This window comes from Tetranychus urticae, chromosome 2 (genome assembly GCF_039701765.1).
Source record: "Tetranychus urticae isolate SD_2017Ah chromosome 2, NJAU_TeUrti_SD_1.0, whole genome shotgun sequence".
NCBI classification, from domain to species: domain Eukaryota; kingdom Metazoa; phylum Arthropoda; class Arachnida; order Trombidiformes; family Tetranychidae; genus Tetranychus; species Tetranychus urticae.
Genome location: NC_142959.1, coordinates 12997688 through 13013462, shown reverse-complemented (window position 1 = coordinate 13013462; position 15775 = coordinate 12997688). Strand labels below are relative to the sequence as shown.

At 32.4% G+C, this 15775-nt stretch overlaps 4 protein-coding genes across 6 annotated transcripts; 2 read left to right on the top strand and 2 right to left on the bottom strand.

The window, feature by feature from the left end:
- Positions 1-2095: 2095 nt before the first annotated feature.
- RhoGAP68F (Rho GTPase activating protein at 68F) lies at positions 2096-6771 on the bottom strand. Its single transcript, XM_015936884.3, has 8 exons — positions 5686-6771; positions 5328-5466; positions 4896-5223; positions 4500-4718; positions 3749-3847; positions 3311-3439; positions 2848-3226; positions 2096-2763 (listed from the first exon to the last, which is right to left on the bottom strand). Exons 2-8 carry the CDS (start codon positions 5455-5457, stop codon positions 2560-2562), a joined length of 1488 nt encoding a protein of 495 aa, XP_015792370.2. The 5' UTR covers positions 5458-5466; positions 5686-6771; the 3' UTR covers positions 2096-2559.
- A 115-nt stretch (positions 6772-6886) lies between these two features.
- LOC107368337 (uncharacterized) lies at positions 6887-10526 on the top strand. Its single transcript, XM_089267346.1, has 6 exons — positions 6887-7428; positions 7485-7832; positions 7913-9391; positions 9465-9722; positions 9796-10005; positions 10097-10526. The coding sequence occupies exons 1-6, from the start codon at positions 7083-7085 to the stop codon at positions 10216-10218; spliced, it is 2763 nt and encodes a 920-aa protein (XP_089123472.1). The 5' UTR covers positions 6887-7082; the 3' UTR covers positions 10219-10526.
- On the bottom strand, positions 10464-13054 carry Su(fu) (suppressor of fused domain protein). Of its 2 annotated transcripts, none has more exons than XM_089267347.1 (5): positions 12653-13054; positions 12379-12548; positions 11283-12260; positions 10943-11150; positions 10464-10865 (listed from the first exon to the last, which is right to left on the bottom strand). In XM_089267347.1, exons 2-5 carry the CDS (start codon positions 12408-12410, stop codon positions 10788-10790), a joined length of 1296 nt encoding a protein of 431 aa, XP_089123473.1. In that variant the 5' UTR covers positions 12411-12548; positions 12653-13054; the 3' UTR covers positions 10464-10787. The 2 variants fall into 2 exon arrangements, with proteins under 2 accessions (XP_089123473.1, XP_015791651.2); XM_015936165.3 differs by having other exon boundaries at positions 12414-12548.
- A 639-nt stretch (positions 13055-13693) lies between these two features.
- Positions 13694-15684, top strand: LOC107363239 (ethylmalonyl-CoA decarboxylase). 2 transcript variants are annotated; one of them, XM_015930436.3, is made up of 3 exons: positions 13694-14194; positions 14360-14668; positions 14740-15684. In XM_015930436.3, the coding sequence occupies exons 2-3, from the start codon at positions 14429-14431 to the stop codon at positions 15370-15372; spliced, it is 873 nt and encodes a 290-aa protein (XP_015785922.1). In that variant the 5' UTR covers positions 13694-14194; positions 14360-14428; the 3' UTR covers positions 15373-15684. The 2 variants fall into 2 exon arrangements, with proteins under 2 accessions (XP_015785922.1, XP_025017973.1); XM_025162205.2 differs by having other exon boundaries at positions 13725-14194; positions 14308-14668.
- Positions 15685-15775: the final 91 nt, after the last annotated feature.

The window sequence follows — 15775 nt, the reverse complement described above, 5'->3', positions numbered from 1 at the left end:
ATAGTAAATTATTATCTAGTATTTCAGGTTTAAGTACCATTGAACTTGCACGGCTTTCATAATCACCCACAATTGAGCAATTTTTATCAGATCACAGTAGGCAATGCGAAATTCAGAATGAGTTTACATCAATCATAGATAAACTGTAACAATTAGATAAATATTAAAACCTTTTTTCCACCACTTTTATGATATTTCGCTCCTGTTTTTGTATCAAGCCTGTTATTTCTCATCAATCATGAGATGCTTATTTTGAATAGATTATGAATAGCCAAACGTCTGAAATTAAAAATTGAGAAGTTGCTATTGATTAGTTTCACAATTTCAGATATTGATATAAAAATTGCAGCTTAATCAATTTATTTCACTGAGAACGAGATTATATAATACAAGCGTATACGATATTTGATTATTTATCATTAATAAAACTTGGTAAAGCTAAGCCTAGAGTCAATGAAATTGTAGCCAGTGAGGATATAAAACTGGGTGAAACCATGCAAAGGCCAGCAAATGTGAATCCAACATCATTCCGATTGATTCGCAATAAAAGTAGATTTATCTACAGACAAACAAGTATATTTTAGGGCAAATTGAATCAGTTGAGGCATACAAGGGAGGCATGGCAGACAAGTCGCGAATCTTAAACTTTTTTGGGCCTAAAATATACAGATAAGGCTTGACAAAGGCTCATATCTGACCCATCAGAATATTTTAAGACAAAAAAATTTTACATTTTTCGTACCGTCTGCCATTACTCCTTTATTAGCTGAGACTTACCTCATTCATAGTCTGAATTGAATGGGAGGAATTAAGGGAGAATGAAATTTGATAAACTTTATCGAAGATACGAGCTGAATTTTGATTTACACTAACTAAATGATAAGTTATTAAAACAATGTAAGACAATTCACCAAATAAATTAAAGATTAACCATAATGTGAAATAGATTGAACGATCATTGTCCAAAATTTCACCAACAATAAGAATACAATGACCAGTAAAGTAAAAATAAAAGACGAAAATGGCAAAAGTTAAAAACTTGTCCATAAGACGAATAGATTCAACTGTCTTATTGTAATATAAGCGAATTGATTTAGCAATGTGATTCATATTGTTTGATGATTCGATTCTCTTATGTATTAAAGAATCAAGTAAATTGTTCATAGGCATTAAACTTGATTGTGAGTAGATGCAGCATTCAATGATAAATTGCATGGAAAAAACATAACCACATTGGGCAATTGATGCTATAATGAAAGCAGCTATTAGTTTTAATGAAAAACCAAGTTTGGGAAGATCGAATGAATATTGATGGATCAAAATAGTTAGGATCTCATAGATGATTGCAATAATAGGAAAAAATCGTTTAATTTGGTTCTGTTTTCTCACAAATCCAGTAGAAGCTAACCCAAAGTTATTACTGACAAGTGTTTGGTAAACATCCAAATAATCAATGTACAAGGAACGATTAAATTTAAGGTGCAATAAGATTAGACCAACACTGATTGAATACAGTTGACAGGTTATTCGTTGATATTTAAAAACATCGCTATTATAAAGTGAAATTGTTGGATCAAATACGTGATATAAAATGTAAAAACCTCTGGCAACCATCGAGATTAAGGAAATCCAAAATATTACTTGACTTGATAAATTTTTTCGTATAAATGCACGGCCAAATACACTGATCGGCTCATGCCGGCCATTTTGACTATTTGCTTCAATATCGACCATAATGACTGATTGCAGATTTGAACTAAATTTATTTCTCCTGGTCAAGCCGGTTATATTTGATTTTATTGATTAAATATTATTTTTATTGTCGGTGACAACGCAATGCTTACTCTTTGTTGTTTCACTCATATCTGTATTAAGACTATTATTTCTCATCAATCATATGATGCTGGATAAATTGAAACGATTCCGGCCAAATTATTGATTCGGTGGTATTTCAATGTTTGAAAAAAATAGATTATTGATTAAGTCTTTTGTATTGAATGGCAAGATTTTGAATAGATTTGACCAGCCAAACGTCTGAAATTAAAAATCGAAAAGTGATTCAGATAATAACAAAAACGATTGAATTGAATGAAAATTGAATAGCAATTATTATTTATTATTAAATTAGATTAGGTTAGATTAGGCTTATTGAGCCCATAAAAGTCTCGTGTTCCAATCGAGGTTGGATCAAACTTATGAATTAACATGAGTGAAATTAAAATGACAAAATTAACTTTTGATATGATGAATGTCCTCTAAAATTGGAAGAAAAATTTGTTCAGAACAACAATAATTCTATATGTAATCATGATTAAATCATATCGATTTTAAATATTTGAAAAATAATTTTTGTTTTTATGTGCTTATTTTGTCTCTTTAAGATCTAGAAAGAACCAAGGGGTCAATTATTTGTGCAACTGTTGTTTCGAGATGAAGGAAATGAGATTATATCTATTTAGCATAAAATTGATTCCTTTCCAGCCTCTCGATGCGTATTTCAATCATTTTTTAGTTATTTGTTAGATTTTCTATAAATTATTCTTGATTCCATTGGTGGATTCATCTTACAAAGATTACATCATGATTCTTCAAAAGAAATTCAGTAAAATGGTTTATGTTTGTTATCGAGGTTAAGGAAGCTTGCTTGTTTATCGACCATAACAAATTAGGTCCAAAAACGATGGCTAAATTGGAAGCTGTCATTTTGTTCAAGTTACTACGATCCATGACTTTGACAAGGAATTCGACCAAAAATTTGAGAAGCTGTTGAAAATAACGAAACGAAATATTATTATAAGTATTGTTGGTTAAACTTCAATAAATCAAATAGTAAAGAAAGAGCTTAACCTTATAGTTATCCTCTGGAAGTCGTTGTAAAATTAGAGATTTAGCAACAGCTAATTTCTCAATTTGAGAATGGTTACCAGAAGAGATTTGTTGAAAGTCAATCACATCATCATAAAGGTCAAAAGTGAGCAAAGGTTCTTCCAATTCTCTTAAAAAAGATTTGAGTATAACAGCAGCAACGTGGACACTTTGTTCTCCATAATCATCAAAATTAACCTCTTTACCCTGGTTAAATAAATTTTGTACATCACTGACCAGTTTGATATTAGGAGATCGGCGGAATATTCCTTCAGTTTGTAGAGCTGTTTCATTATTTAAAAAAGATATGCAACCATGAACCACACGAGGTATTATATCGCCATTATTATGCTCCTTGATGCTGTGGATAACCAAAGGTGAATAGAAGACGAAACAAAGACATTAGCGTCTGGGTTTATATTTATATATTTAAACTGTATCTTACTATTTTAGGGAAACGCGGAACTGTTGTGTCTCAAGGAGAGATGGAGCAGATAAATTCTGGAATGATCTCGACGCTGGTCCATTAAACCACGATTTCTTTTTAGCAGCTTCAACTAGTCTTTTATCATGCCTGTCAAAGTATAATAATAATCAAGGAAGTACTAATATTAGTCAATTTTTTGGAAACATTTTACTTTGGACACAAATATTTAAGCATTCTAAGTCAACATCCTGATGATGAAACATTCTGTAACTCACAATGATAAACAAAACTGGAAAATAAGTTCAGAAGAAAACTGATTGCCTTTAAAACAGATGGTGAGCAAAGAAAACAAGACATTCAATTTGACTCATCGACCTTAATAAGATGGTTAATCAACTTGCATAGTGTTGACTCAGTGATACTCAAAAATTTGTTCATTAGTTTTTGGATACTTACTCTAAGACCTCTTTTGGAATAAGAAGTTGTTCAAGATGAAGGTGAGGCTCAAGTTCCTCAAGGTAATTGACATACCTAACTTTTTGTCCAAACTTAACACTGAAATAAGAAAAGAAAACAAATTAGTTATAATTCAAATTGAGTTGAAATTGAGATCAAGTTAAAGAAAAACAACAAGTTTAGCAATGAGAGTGACATTTCCGTGAAAATCATAACAATAGATTTGTTGAGAAAATAAATTAGAATTGAAAAAGTCTTCTTATTTGATTGGTGTATTTAGACTGAAAATGGTGTTTTGACTGTTTTAAATTAAGTAACTGATCATTTAAAATAAAATGAATGAGTGATGATGTTTCACTTGTTTTTATGTTTTTCTTATTTCGGTAAACAAAAACATTGATCAAGTACAAGAAAAAGAAAAAGGCACAAACTATCCTTAATCTAACATCAACACTTCGAAGGTTAAGACCTTATCAAGCTTTTTATAGCTGAAAATTGATACAATTAGTGCTGGTTGTGACTAACAGTGAGGGATATACACATCATCGACTCGATGACTTATAGAATGTAAATAGAGTATTATTGATGTGAGTTGAAGTAATCTTGAAATGAAAAGCTACTGAATAAAAAGCAGGATGAAGTAAGAATGAGGAGGATTGAAAAGGCACAATTCATAATGAAAGCGTAGGAGAAATCAAAACGATTCAAAAAAAAGTTTAACAGTTAAAAGTAAGTTAATCAATGTCTTTACCTAATGGCTGGTTTAAAGATTTTCCAGACTATACGAATAAAATTTGTAGGATGAACTAGATAGAGAGATTTTAGGTTTTTCTTATATTTTCTATCAACAGCTTTGTAGGCTTGCCAAAGCCATGATAATGGTGGCTTGTTGGAACTATTCAGACCATAATGGAAATAAACAAGCGTGTAGTCATTCTCAACATACTGGTCCAATGTGTACATCAGGTATCTAAGTTGATTTGCCAGGATTGCAATAGTAGAGATGATGGAAAGATAATAAAAAATATAAATATTATATTATTGGATGTAATGATTAATAAATATAAATAGATCGAAAAAAGGTTATTAAACATTTAAGTCTAAATAGGATAAACTTAGCGCAATACTTTCGAGTTTGAACGCTTACTTCAATAGATGATTAAAATCCAGACTCTTATTAGATGGTAATCGACAGGCGTAAATTGTAATTACTTTTCTACCGTATACATCATCTCCAACAACTTCAACAATACCATGCTTAGCAATGTCACTAAAATCCTCTCCTGGTCCGATCTCTTTATTCAGATCAGATAGATCATCTGAAAGTAAAGCATCTCGAAAGGCTTCCTCGAAATTATCCTCCATCAGCTCATCCGGTGACTCAAGGTATAGAATGGGGTTTGTTTTGCCATCGAGCATCATGAATTGATAATCAACCGTATCATCTACCAAAGCATCAGGAATAACGCTTAAGTCTATTAAATAAGAAGAAACATAAATATAAATATTTGATACAATAAGTTGACTGAATAATTGAAATAATCAAACTGCATGATGAAATAAAGCGGTCAACTATTACCCTGCGGTTTGGTGTGTTCCAGTTCAGAATCATCAAATTCAAGCCCAGGTTCATGATCACAATTTTCAGCTTCTTCTTCTTCTTCTTCACAATCGATCAGACATTTGTCTTCAATGAGTTTTTTGTCCATCACTTATACCTGTCACAATAACAGATAAATAAAATAATGCAAGAATTAATATTTTATAAATATTTTGACCAAACCAAGTAAATTAGGTTAGTAATATCATGAAATTTGAATAGCAGAAAAAAGCAGAAAATAATAAAGCTTCAGAACATCATATGAGCAAAAATAAAATCAATAGAACAAAACATTCAGCTGTTGAAATGTTTATAATTATGAAAACAAGATACATACCGGCATAAGGTTTAACGGTTTGTTTGGCAATGATAAGAAAAAAAAGATGTGATTACAATGATGATGGTATTGATGAGAATTAACAATATAACCAGAAAAGGTGTTGAAGTGGTGAAATGTTGAGTTGTAAAATAACGGTAAACCTAAAGGCCTAGTTTTGTATTGCTTTATGAAGGATCAACACAGAAGGTATAAGACTAGAAATGGTTTACTATGAAGATTCACAGTGCATTGAGATACAAAAAAAGATACCAGAATGTGAACCATTTGTTGATATAGAAGATATTGCTTGGTTTAGGGCATACATGAGAGGAAAAATTCACAGATTCTCGTTGTATCCAAATTGAGGTAAAAAGCAATATAGAGGGGAACTCTCGTTCTGATACTGATGCTTCATGACCGAGGCGTTAACCTAGCCAGAAGAGAAAGTAAAGAAAAACAGAGAGAAGAATACACTTTTGTTTCTTAAATAAATAATCGGATCACAATTGAATTAAGAGATGAGGTAGAGAATAAGTTCACTTGATAAATGTACAAAATCAGATTAATCTCATACACAGTATGTAACCATTAATAATTAATTTAGTATAATAAACAAGAAGTATTACTTGGCCAATTGAAGAGAAAAGAAGAAGAGAGAAGAATGAAAGAAAGCGAGAAAGAAGAGTGTAACCGATGATGAGTCGAGTCTCATAAACATTGCCTTTCAAATGCCAAACAGTAAAAAAAGAGAGCTCAGTTATTCTCACTTGAGTTATAATACATGAAAAAAGAACGCAAACCCATTTTCAGGTTTGTTGTTTTCATTTGAAACAATCAGAAAATCTGACTGATGTTATTATAATTATAAGAGCGAAATTCAAATTGGATTAATTAACTCCAAAAAATTGTGTGAACCGCTTGAATGAAGATATTTCTTATCATTCAAATGAGGAATCTCATAAAATTCACTTTTTTAAATCGTATCTCTATCAACACTGAATCGTAGAGGTGTCCATAAAAAGTACATTGCACCGTTGATTGTTTGCTAATAAAAAAATTAAAACAGGCACTCGTTTGCTATTTATTTCACTGGAATTACTATTTACAATTATAACAATAGATTGCATTGATAAAAGGTCAATGTTTCTTTTGGATAGCAAAAAATGAGAAAGAGGTTATAATGGCAAAAGGTAAACATAAAGTTATACATCTCCATAGTGATTAAAGTTGTGTGTTGAGGTTAAACATTGAAATGTATAAAACGCAAAGAAAGGATACAGAAGATAGAAACAATTTATTTAATAGTACGTCCAATATTGTCTTCGCGGATCATCAGATAGCTCGTTTTTTCACAAATGGCATTTTATTTCAACTATTTTATTTTCGGACCTTCTCATGTATTGAAAGAATAGGATATGTTGAACTACATAAGTACCTTTTCTGGACATTTTAACCGATCTTCTTTACATTTTATTTTATTATTTACTTTACTAATTGTACTTGTTAATTTTGTACATGCCACCTACGATTGTGATCGTACCAATTGTATCCATGGTATCTGTTGGTCTGAATTGTCCAACTCTTCATCAAAACCGTCTGAACTTTCAAAAGATTTCAAATCATGTTACTGTGACAATGGATTCACAGGATATCAATGCTCAATCAATTATGATGACTGTTTGCTAAACCAGTGTCGTAATGGCGGAAAGTGTATTGATAAAGTAGCTGGTTTCGATTGTGTCTGTCCACCAGGATTTACAGGTTAGTTGAAATAGTGAAGCCAATTTTCTGAGTTTAATATTTGTTTTCGTTTTCAGGGCAACTTTGTCAAACTGAAATTAATGAATGTTTATCGTCTCCATGTTTATCTGGTGGGTCGTGTGTTGACAGAGTGAATGGATTTCATTGCTTGTGTCCACCAGGATTTTCAGGTGCTTATTGCGAGATAGATAAAACAGTTTGCAATGAAACCGAAAAGGAAACAAAATGTTTGAACGGTGGTCAATGCTTAGAGGGTCCTGGTCTGGAATTTAAGTGTCATTGCTTAAATGGATTCAAAGGTGACCGTTGTCAAACCATAATTAATCAATGTGACCCCAATCCTTGTTTTAACGGAACTCGCTGTATCAGTCAGATTGGTGACTTCAGCTGTGTTTGTCCATCAGGTAATGTGTCCTCTGATTTAGTACTTGAAATTATTATAAATGCCTATTACAGCTGTTGGTGTTTTTCTAACAATTTATAGATCGAACTGGTAAACTGTGTGAAAGTCTTTTGGTTCCATGTGAAGTGAATGACTGTCAACATGGTGCTGTTTGTTTGGCCACTTCAACCTCCCCTCAAACCAGGCAATGCTATTGTGTCCCTGGTTTTTATGGGATCAATTGTGAGAGACATTTTAATGAGTGTATGCCAGCAATCAATGTTTGTGCCAACGATGGACTCTGTATTGAAGGACCAACCAACTATTCATGTTCCTGTTTAAACGGCTTCAAAGGGAAACACTGTGAAATAAGCTGTTCCACTGACTCACAATCAACACCTGATCCTCGTTGCTCCGATTTAGCTTCATCAACATCAGCAACAGAAAATCTTTTTCCATATCAGAGTATCTCTAATCCTATGATTGAACCTTCTATGACACTTGAATATCCTGATGGTTTGAAAAAATCAACAGAACCTTTAACTGAGGCATCTTCAATTAGTATGGCACCAGAAAATAGAAATCAATTTATCGGTTCAATCGCAAAATCTTTCGATCAAAATGAAATGACAATTGCTTATGATTCAACCATTTCTATATCGCCTTCTCCAACTAGTTTTTCACTACATATCGGATCTATCTCGACTCCATTGAACAATTTTTCTTTTTTTCTTCCACCAAGCTCTAATCTTAATGAAGAGGACCCATCAGCGTTGGAAACAAAAGATGCCATTGATCTTGCAACAATTTTTAGTCCAAAGTTTAATGGGAAGTCATCTTACATGATTGTTACCACCGATGAAGAACGCTATATCTCCAGTTTAACTATCAATTTATCTTTCTCGACTCTCTCTCCCAACGGAACTTTACTATCAACTCAATCAGTTTCTGATTCAAGATATTTTATAATAATTTATTTGAAAAATTATCGACTCAAAGTTAGCTTTTCTTGTAACTCTCAAGAAATGGATCTGATGGAATTTCCTCGGGAACTTAACCAATCAACACTTTACCCTCTAACATTTCAATTGGTTTTACAAAATAACTCATGCACTGCTCGTTTAACCTTAAATCACAATTATACAATTATTGATGGTCAGAGTGTTTCTTACGGATCTTCACGGATTCCTCTTTGGCCATGTTTCCGAGATTTTTATTTAGGACAAACTAATTCTCGGTTAAGGTCACTTTCCTTCATTGATAATGGCAATTATACTTTCAAAGGTTGTTTGCAAGATATAAACATTGATGGTGTTCGTTTGATCAAACGAATGGTCGATATTGAAGAATGCTCAGCTAATACAGTTTGCTTGAATAATCCATGTAATGGCCGTGGTCAATGTCTACAATCGTCAAGTAATTGGTCTTGTTTATGTTCACCCGGTTACTCTGGCCGAAGATGTCACTTAGCTGATTGCTCTCCTAATCCGTGCCAAAATGATGGATTATGTTTAGCAACAAGCTCATTTGAATTTAATTGTTTATGTAACAATGGTTGGTTCGGGGAATATTGTCAATTAGGTGAGTCTTAATCAACTTAAAACCAGAAAATTTTCACCAAATATTTTCATTTTCATCATTTACACAAATTTAGATTTCAACAATAGCCTTCCAGCGTTTGGTTACAAAGATACTGGATCTTCTAGTTCATACATGATTTACGGACTTCTTAACCAAACATCACATTTTGAATTGAGATTTAGGTTTATGACTACCGATGCCAATCAAAATAATTCACTCATACTTTTCTTGGGCAATACAAATAATATTAAACTTAAAGGTAGACCCACAGATTTTCTCAGCCTATCACTTCTTGACGATATGGTTGTTTATCAAATTAACATGGGCCAAGGTAGGAAATTAATTTCAAACTTGGATTATTTATATTTTCAAATTGTGTTTATTTCTCATTTTTAAATTACCAGGAACTAAAGTAATGGTCGGAAAAATGAACAATACAAAAGTTCACGCTATTTATATTGGCCAACACCGTCAATTAGCCTGGTTAGTGGTTGATGGTTTGAAAAGAGATCTTGAGGTTGTTCAAACTAGATATAATAGACTCAATGTTGAACCTTATTTGTATGTTGGTAATCATAAGGCATCACCTTTAAGAACTTTCACAACCTTTCGCGGTAAGTTTACCTAATTTGATGTTTCATCTTATCTATTGGCTTGATTGAAGTCTAATCAAATTTATTTTTACGTCTTTATTGATTCTTTCAGGTTGTGTTTTCGATATAGAAGCCAGAAATGATCCAAAATCATCATTTGTTCCATTAGATAATATTCTATGGAGCTCCAATGTGCTTGAATGTCTGGACGTACATCGATGCAGAAAAGGATAGCTACGATTGTTTACAGTTTCAAAATGGATCATTTGATCAAAGAAATTTTTTTGCTAAGTTCCAACTAATTCGCTCTAATGTAATTTAATAGTTATAAGTTAATAGTTAGAAATTTGACTTCATCTCACAAGTAAACCTTGGTCGTTGTTTAGATGTTTTTTACTCAAACTTATTAAGAATATCATCTGTATCAATTATCTGTATGAATTTTATACTTAAATGAAAGAAAATTTGAAAACTGTCAGTCATTTGTTGAAAACTACAATAATTATGTAATTGTAGCATCGATTTAGATATTGATGAGAAAAGAAATTCATTTAGACTGAATTTTACATCAAGCTTAAAAAATGAGATTGAAAAGAAGATTAATCATTTTGGTTTCGTCAAATTTGAATCGTCATACAGTATAATATTGTTGCATAAGTAGAGGATTCACTGGGAAGTGAGTAATCAGATCAAATTTGCATGATTCGTGACACTTAAAGTGTCATTTTTAAGATCGTCATGGTAATGGTTAAAAGGTCAGCTCAATTTAAAAATGGATAAAAATGGAATGAGAAGCTATACTTCTAATTGAGATTATCCTCTGGCACTAATGTAATGGATAAATTTAATTCAGACCAATCGTAAGTCTTAGGAAGAGATTCCTGAAAAAAGACAAAAAGAATTCAATTAGTTGAGTATAAATATAAGTGACTATTATAGTTGGTTGTAATTTACTTACAAAGTCAAGATCAGAAAGATCTTGTAAGTCTTTCAGCATAGTGTCTATGCTTCGATCAGGAATTAGGATTTGTAGCCAAGGTCCATGAACGGCGTAAGGTTGCTCTTCATTTACATGAGATCCTCTTACAGTTGGCGTAACAAAAGTTATGGCAAGATCGCCAAGGATACTTTTGAACGTAAAATGTCTTCCATGTTTGAGTCTTCCCCTATTGTTAATGGAAAATATTTATCAAATTAAGTTTAACGTCATTTGAATACCAATTTTTTTAAATTTGTCCTATCGACAATGATTTTTACGAGAACTTAACGGAATGAAAATTTGATGATGCAGAACTTACCTTAAAGCTAAGGGTAAAAGCATACCAGCTTCGTGATTAAGTCTGATATAAACTTTTTCAAGGAATTTGGTTTGAATAAGTTCACCTGGTTCTGGAGCTCCTGTTTCACTGGCATAAGACATTCTTGAATTACTTTGGTTTTGTTGATCATGGGTAATGGACATATTTGAATTACGACTATTACAAGCGGGCGATGACATACCGCCGATCGGAGAGGCACAAGAGTTATTGTTAGGGTTGGTATTATTACAGTTATTAATATTGTTGTTGTTGTTCAGGACGTTATTACTGTTGAGATTACTTAAGTGATTAAGATGACCATGATTCTGATTAACTCGCTCTAGAATGGGATGGTTTTCATTGTAGTCTGAATCTGAATCTGAATCGTCCTCATCTTCATCTTCATCATCATCATCATCATCTTCTTCCTCTTCTCCATTCGAATCATCATTATTACTGAATGGTTTTTCACTCCACGCACATTTGGCACTGACTCCACTTAGATTTGAGCCTTCCTCAATAATACCCTTGTCTACCTTTTCTTGAATTTCGGAGTCAAGTTCAAAGATTGTTTCTCCTCTTCGCATATTTGTAACTAACCAAGGGCCTCCAGCGATTTCAATAGTTTTCATAAGCTCGATGATACCAGGTCCATTCCATTGCTGAGCTGCTTTCAGTTCCTCGGCACAGACACCAACTATTTGTATAAAAGTCACATGCCCATGAGGAGTATTGACAGTTCCTAATTGTGGATCTTCAGTCATCAGCATATGTTCGATTCGTGACTCACTATTATCTAATGAACAATGCCAAGAGACGTGGTCGCCAGCACAGAGAACATTTGTCGATTGAAATACATATTTTGCCAAAGCTTGCATGACCATTGCAGGCCAAGTTGGAGGTCCTGGTTCATCATCTTTTTTCAAACGGAATGTAAGCTCAAAACCGAAACCACTTGGAGAAGGTGGATACCTGCGTCTACAAATAAATAAAACAGAACGATGAAAAAACAATATACGACAGTAGATAAAGATGAGAGGAAAGTGAAACTTGAAGATAGTTCAATAAAAGTAGTATATGTTAGTCAAGGTTGTACATTGTGTTAGTCAAATCATTTTGGCAAATCATTACTGGTGAACTCTTTCGTCTCCATATAAATCTGACAGTCCAAAACTAATGTAATGCCAATGTGGTGGTATATTTTGACCAGGATCACCTGGGTTAGAATACATGCTTATGTAATCCAAAGGATCTGGTCCTTTCATCCTGAATTTGATAAAAAGAAAAATTGAAAGAAAGGTAAGAACAAAACAAGGGTTGAAAACAATGCAAATGGTGTTTTTTTGTTGATTGAATGATTAATTGCTTACCAATATTTAAGATTTGCAGTAACTTGGAGAGGATTTGGCTGATCAGGGTATAATAATCTACAAGCAGCATAAAGAGCACCCAATCCAGAAGGAATCATGTTAGTATAAGGAGCAATCGGTGTAATTGAACCACCCATTGGCAAGTAAGGCAAAAATTCACGTCCAGTTTCCATTGTTTAAGAAAGCAAAGCAAAAAGTAAGGAACTTAGGAAAACAATAAATTTAAAGAAGAAATGAACAGGAATCAAATTTGTTTATAATTGCTCATGAACTGATCAGTAAATAATTGTGTATCAATGATATACTTAAAAAAAATAGAATTGTTAAAAATAAAAATCACAATTAAATAAATGAAAACAATTGAAAGTATAGAGAACCGACATGAGAAAAAAAGATAAACAAGCTTTTCTTTTACACTTTTACACTTGTAAACGCTCATCTGGTTGTTAGGGGATAACATAACTTATGAGCACGCCTAAAGTTGAAATGAAATTGTGTTTTAACCATTTTGAAAAGGGAATTAACTATTGATAATTTTATTTTAATTCAGCCAGTTATGTCTTCAATTTGTTTACCCGAATTTTTATTTATTAGTGTTAAACTATGATCAGAAAATTATCTTCAACAGTCGCATCAAGAACTGTGAAAGTTCATCTCTATTTGACATGATTATCAAAAGATTAATATGCCTTTCTTAATAGTAAAAGTTGTCAGCTAGATTGATACTTGAGTAACAATGTAAATGAAAATGAAAACATTAAATGCGAAATTGAAATTTTGATTTGTAAGTTGCACTAACGTAATCATAAATTGTAAACTAAAACGACTTTTATGTCGCATTTCTTGAATTAACAATCTTGAAAATGACTTTAATTGTTAATTAGAATCTAAATCATAATTTGATGCTCACTTTTTGATTAGCCTGAGATAATTAGTATTCATTCGTTGAGTAAAGGCTAATTTGAAGCAACAGCTCAAAGTGTTTAGTGAAAATAGTGAAAATAAGCTATTTAAACGTTATTTTCTTATTATCTTCACCTTACACTTTAATGTACAGTAACTGTACTATAGTTTTTTAAAAATATTGTGATTGTTATCTAATTTAATTTCATGAAATATTCATTTTCCTTTTCTCAGAATGTGAAAGTTGTTGTCTAAAATACATTTAAACTTATTGAAGATGATTAACTTTTCCTACATCATTTTATAATTTGAACATTTTTCCTTCTTCCTCGACAACCTTGTTGGACTACTGTAAAGTAATCGATTCTGTCTTTTTAGCTGACAAAAATGGGGAAAGACTTTAAGGCCTTGGTGATCTCTTGATTAATTTTTCATCACTTGAATTGCGAGCAAATTAATTGGCATGATGGATTTAATGTATGTTTACTAAATCAATAGATGGAGCCTGAAATGAAACTTGTTGACTCGAATACTTCACTGTAATATTGTGCCATCGGAAAGTATCCACAAATGGAGCAACTATCAAGTTTTTGTTTAATTCCTTCGATTCAGTTGATCTTGGTCGATTAATTTTGATCAGTAAGTGTACCTGAACTGCAGGACCTAAACAACTTACATTCAAAACATCAATTTAACAGTAACTGCCAAAAGTATTCCTTACAATTTCACTCTTCTTTTTCCTTTTCTTTAAGTTGATTTGTTGTTTGTTTCATTCTGGTCTTTAACTTCTTATCGTGTTTTTAGTGTTTTAGCACAGCTTGAGAACTTGTTTATATCTCATTTTATTGTTGTTGATACCTTGTTTGCGTCAACATGTCAACCATTGAAGAAGAAGCTTCTGATCTCATCTTTGAAAATGGACACAAAACAAATTTAGATAAATTAAAGAGTAAATTTGCCAAATACTCTGGTGGTTCAGTGAAATTAATCAAAGACGATGAAACTGGAATAGCCACAATCAACCTCGACAACCCAAGCAGAAAGAATGCTCTCTCTGGAAGCATGATGACGGATTTGTATAACATCGTTAGTGAACTTGAGAAATGGGATAAGGTAAGTTGTGATCACCTTTCGATATCAAATTACTATAATTTTAATTCGTTTTGCTTTTATCCTTATTCAAGGGTAAAGGTATAATTATCTACGGAACTGATGGATTTTTCAGTTCTGGTGGAGATATGAATACCGTTAAAGAAATTGACAATTGTGTTGATGGACGAGATATGGGTATCTTAATGTTTGATACTCTTCAAAGATTGCAGGCCTTACCAATGATAAGTGTTGCTCTTGTTGAAGGAAAAGCTATTGGCGGTGGAGCTGAGTTAACAACTGCCTGTGACTTCAGATTAATGTCTAAATCTGCTAAAATTGGTTTTGTTCATATCAAATTAGGAATTACCGTCAGCTGGGGAGGCGGGACTCGTCTGGTTCAAATAATTGGGTCTCATAAGGCTCTCGAAATTATATCTTCTGGAAGACAGTTGACTGCTCAAGAAGCTTTAGATATTGGCTTAGCGACGCATATCATCGAAGAATCACCCGAGTCCAAAAAAAGTAATTTAGATTATACAAAAGAATGGTTACTCGAACATATTGGTGGACCAACATCTACAATCAATGCTCTTAAGACAATCATCCACTCTGCCAGAACTTTGCCATTTAAGGAATCTCTTAAACGAGAATTGGAAACTTTTCCTAAGGTTTGGGGAAGTCCACCACATAAAAAGGCTCTTTCCATGAACATCAAGTTACGTTGATCCAGCAGGAATTTTACATTGAATTCTCATTTAGATCCATCTAAATAGGTTGGATATACTCGGGTAATTTTCCAGCACTCTTTTTTGTTTCCATATCCTTGTTCATCATCACTAAACTGAACTCAGTCTAATTAGCGTATATTAACGTATTGTAAGTTTTTATCCAAATTACACAAAAAATGCACCTTAATAGCAATTATTTAATCTGTTGAAACTATATACTATATATATAATGCAATAAATGTATTACTGATCATTCTCTAGAATGAGCTATTTAAAGTTATAAATTAAAAATATATCATTTCATTTTGATTCATTTTTCGTAAAAATTGCTTCACTATCATTTGATGCAACCCTTTATCGGTTGATTGAAGAGTTTACTCACGAGTTTGTTTCACTTATT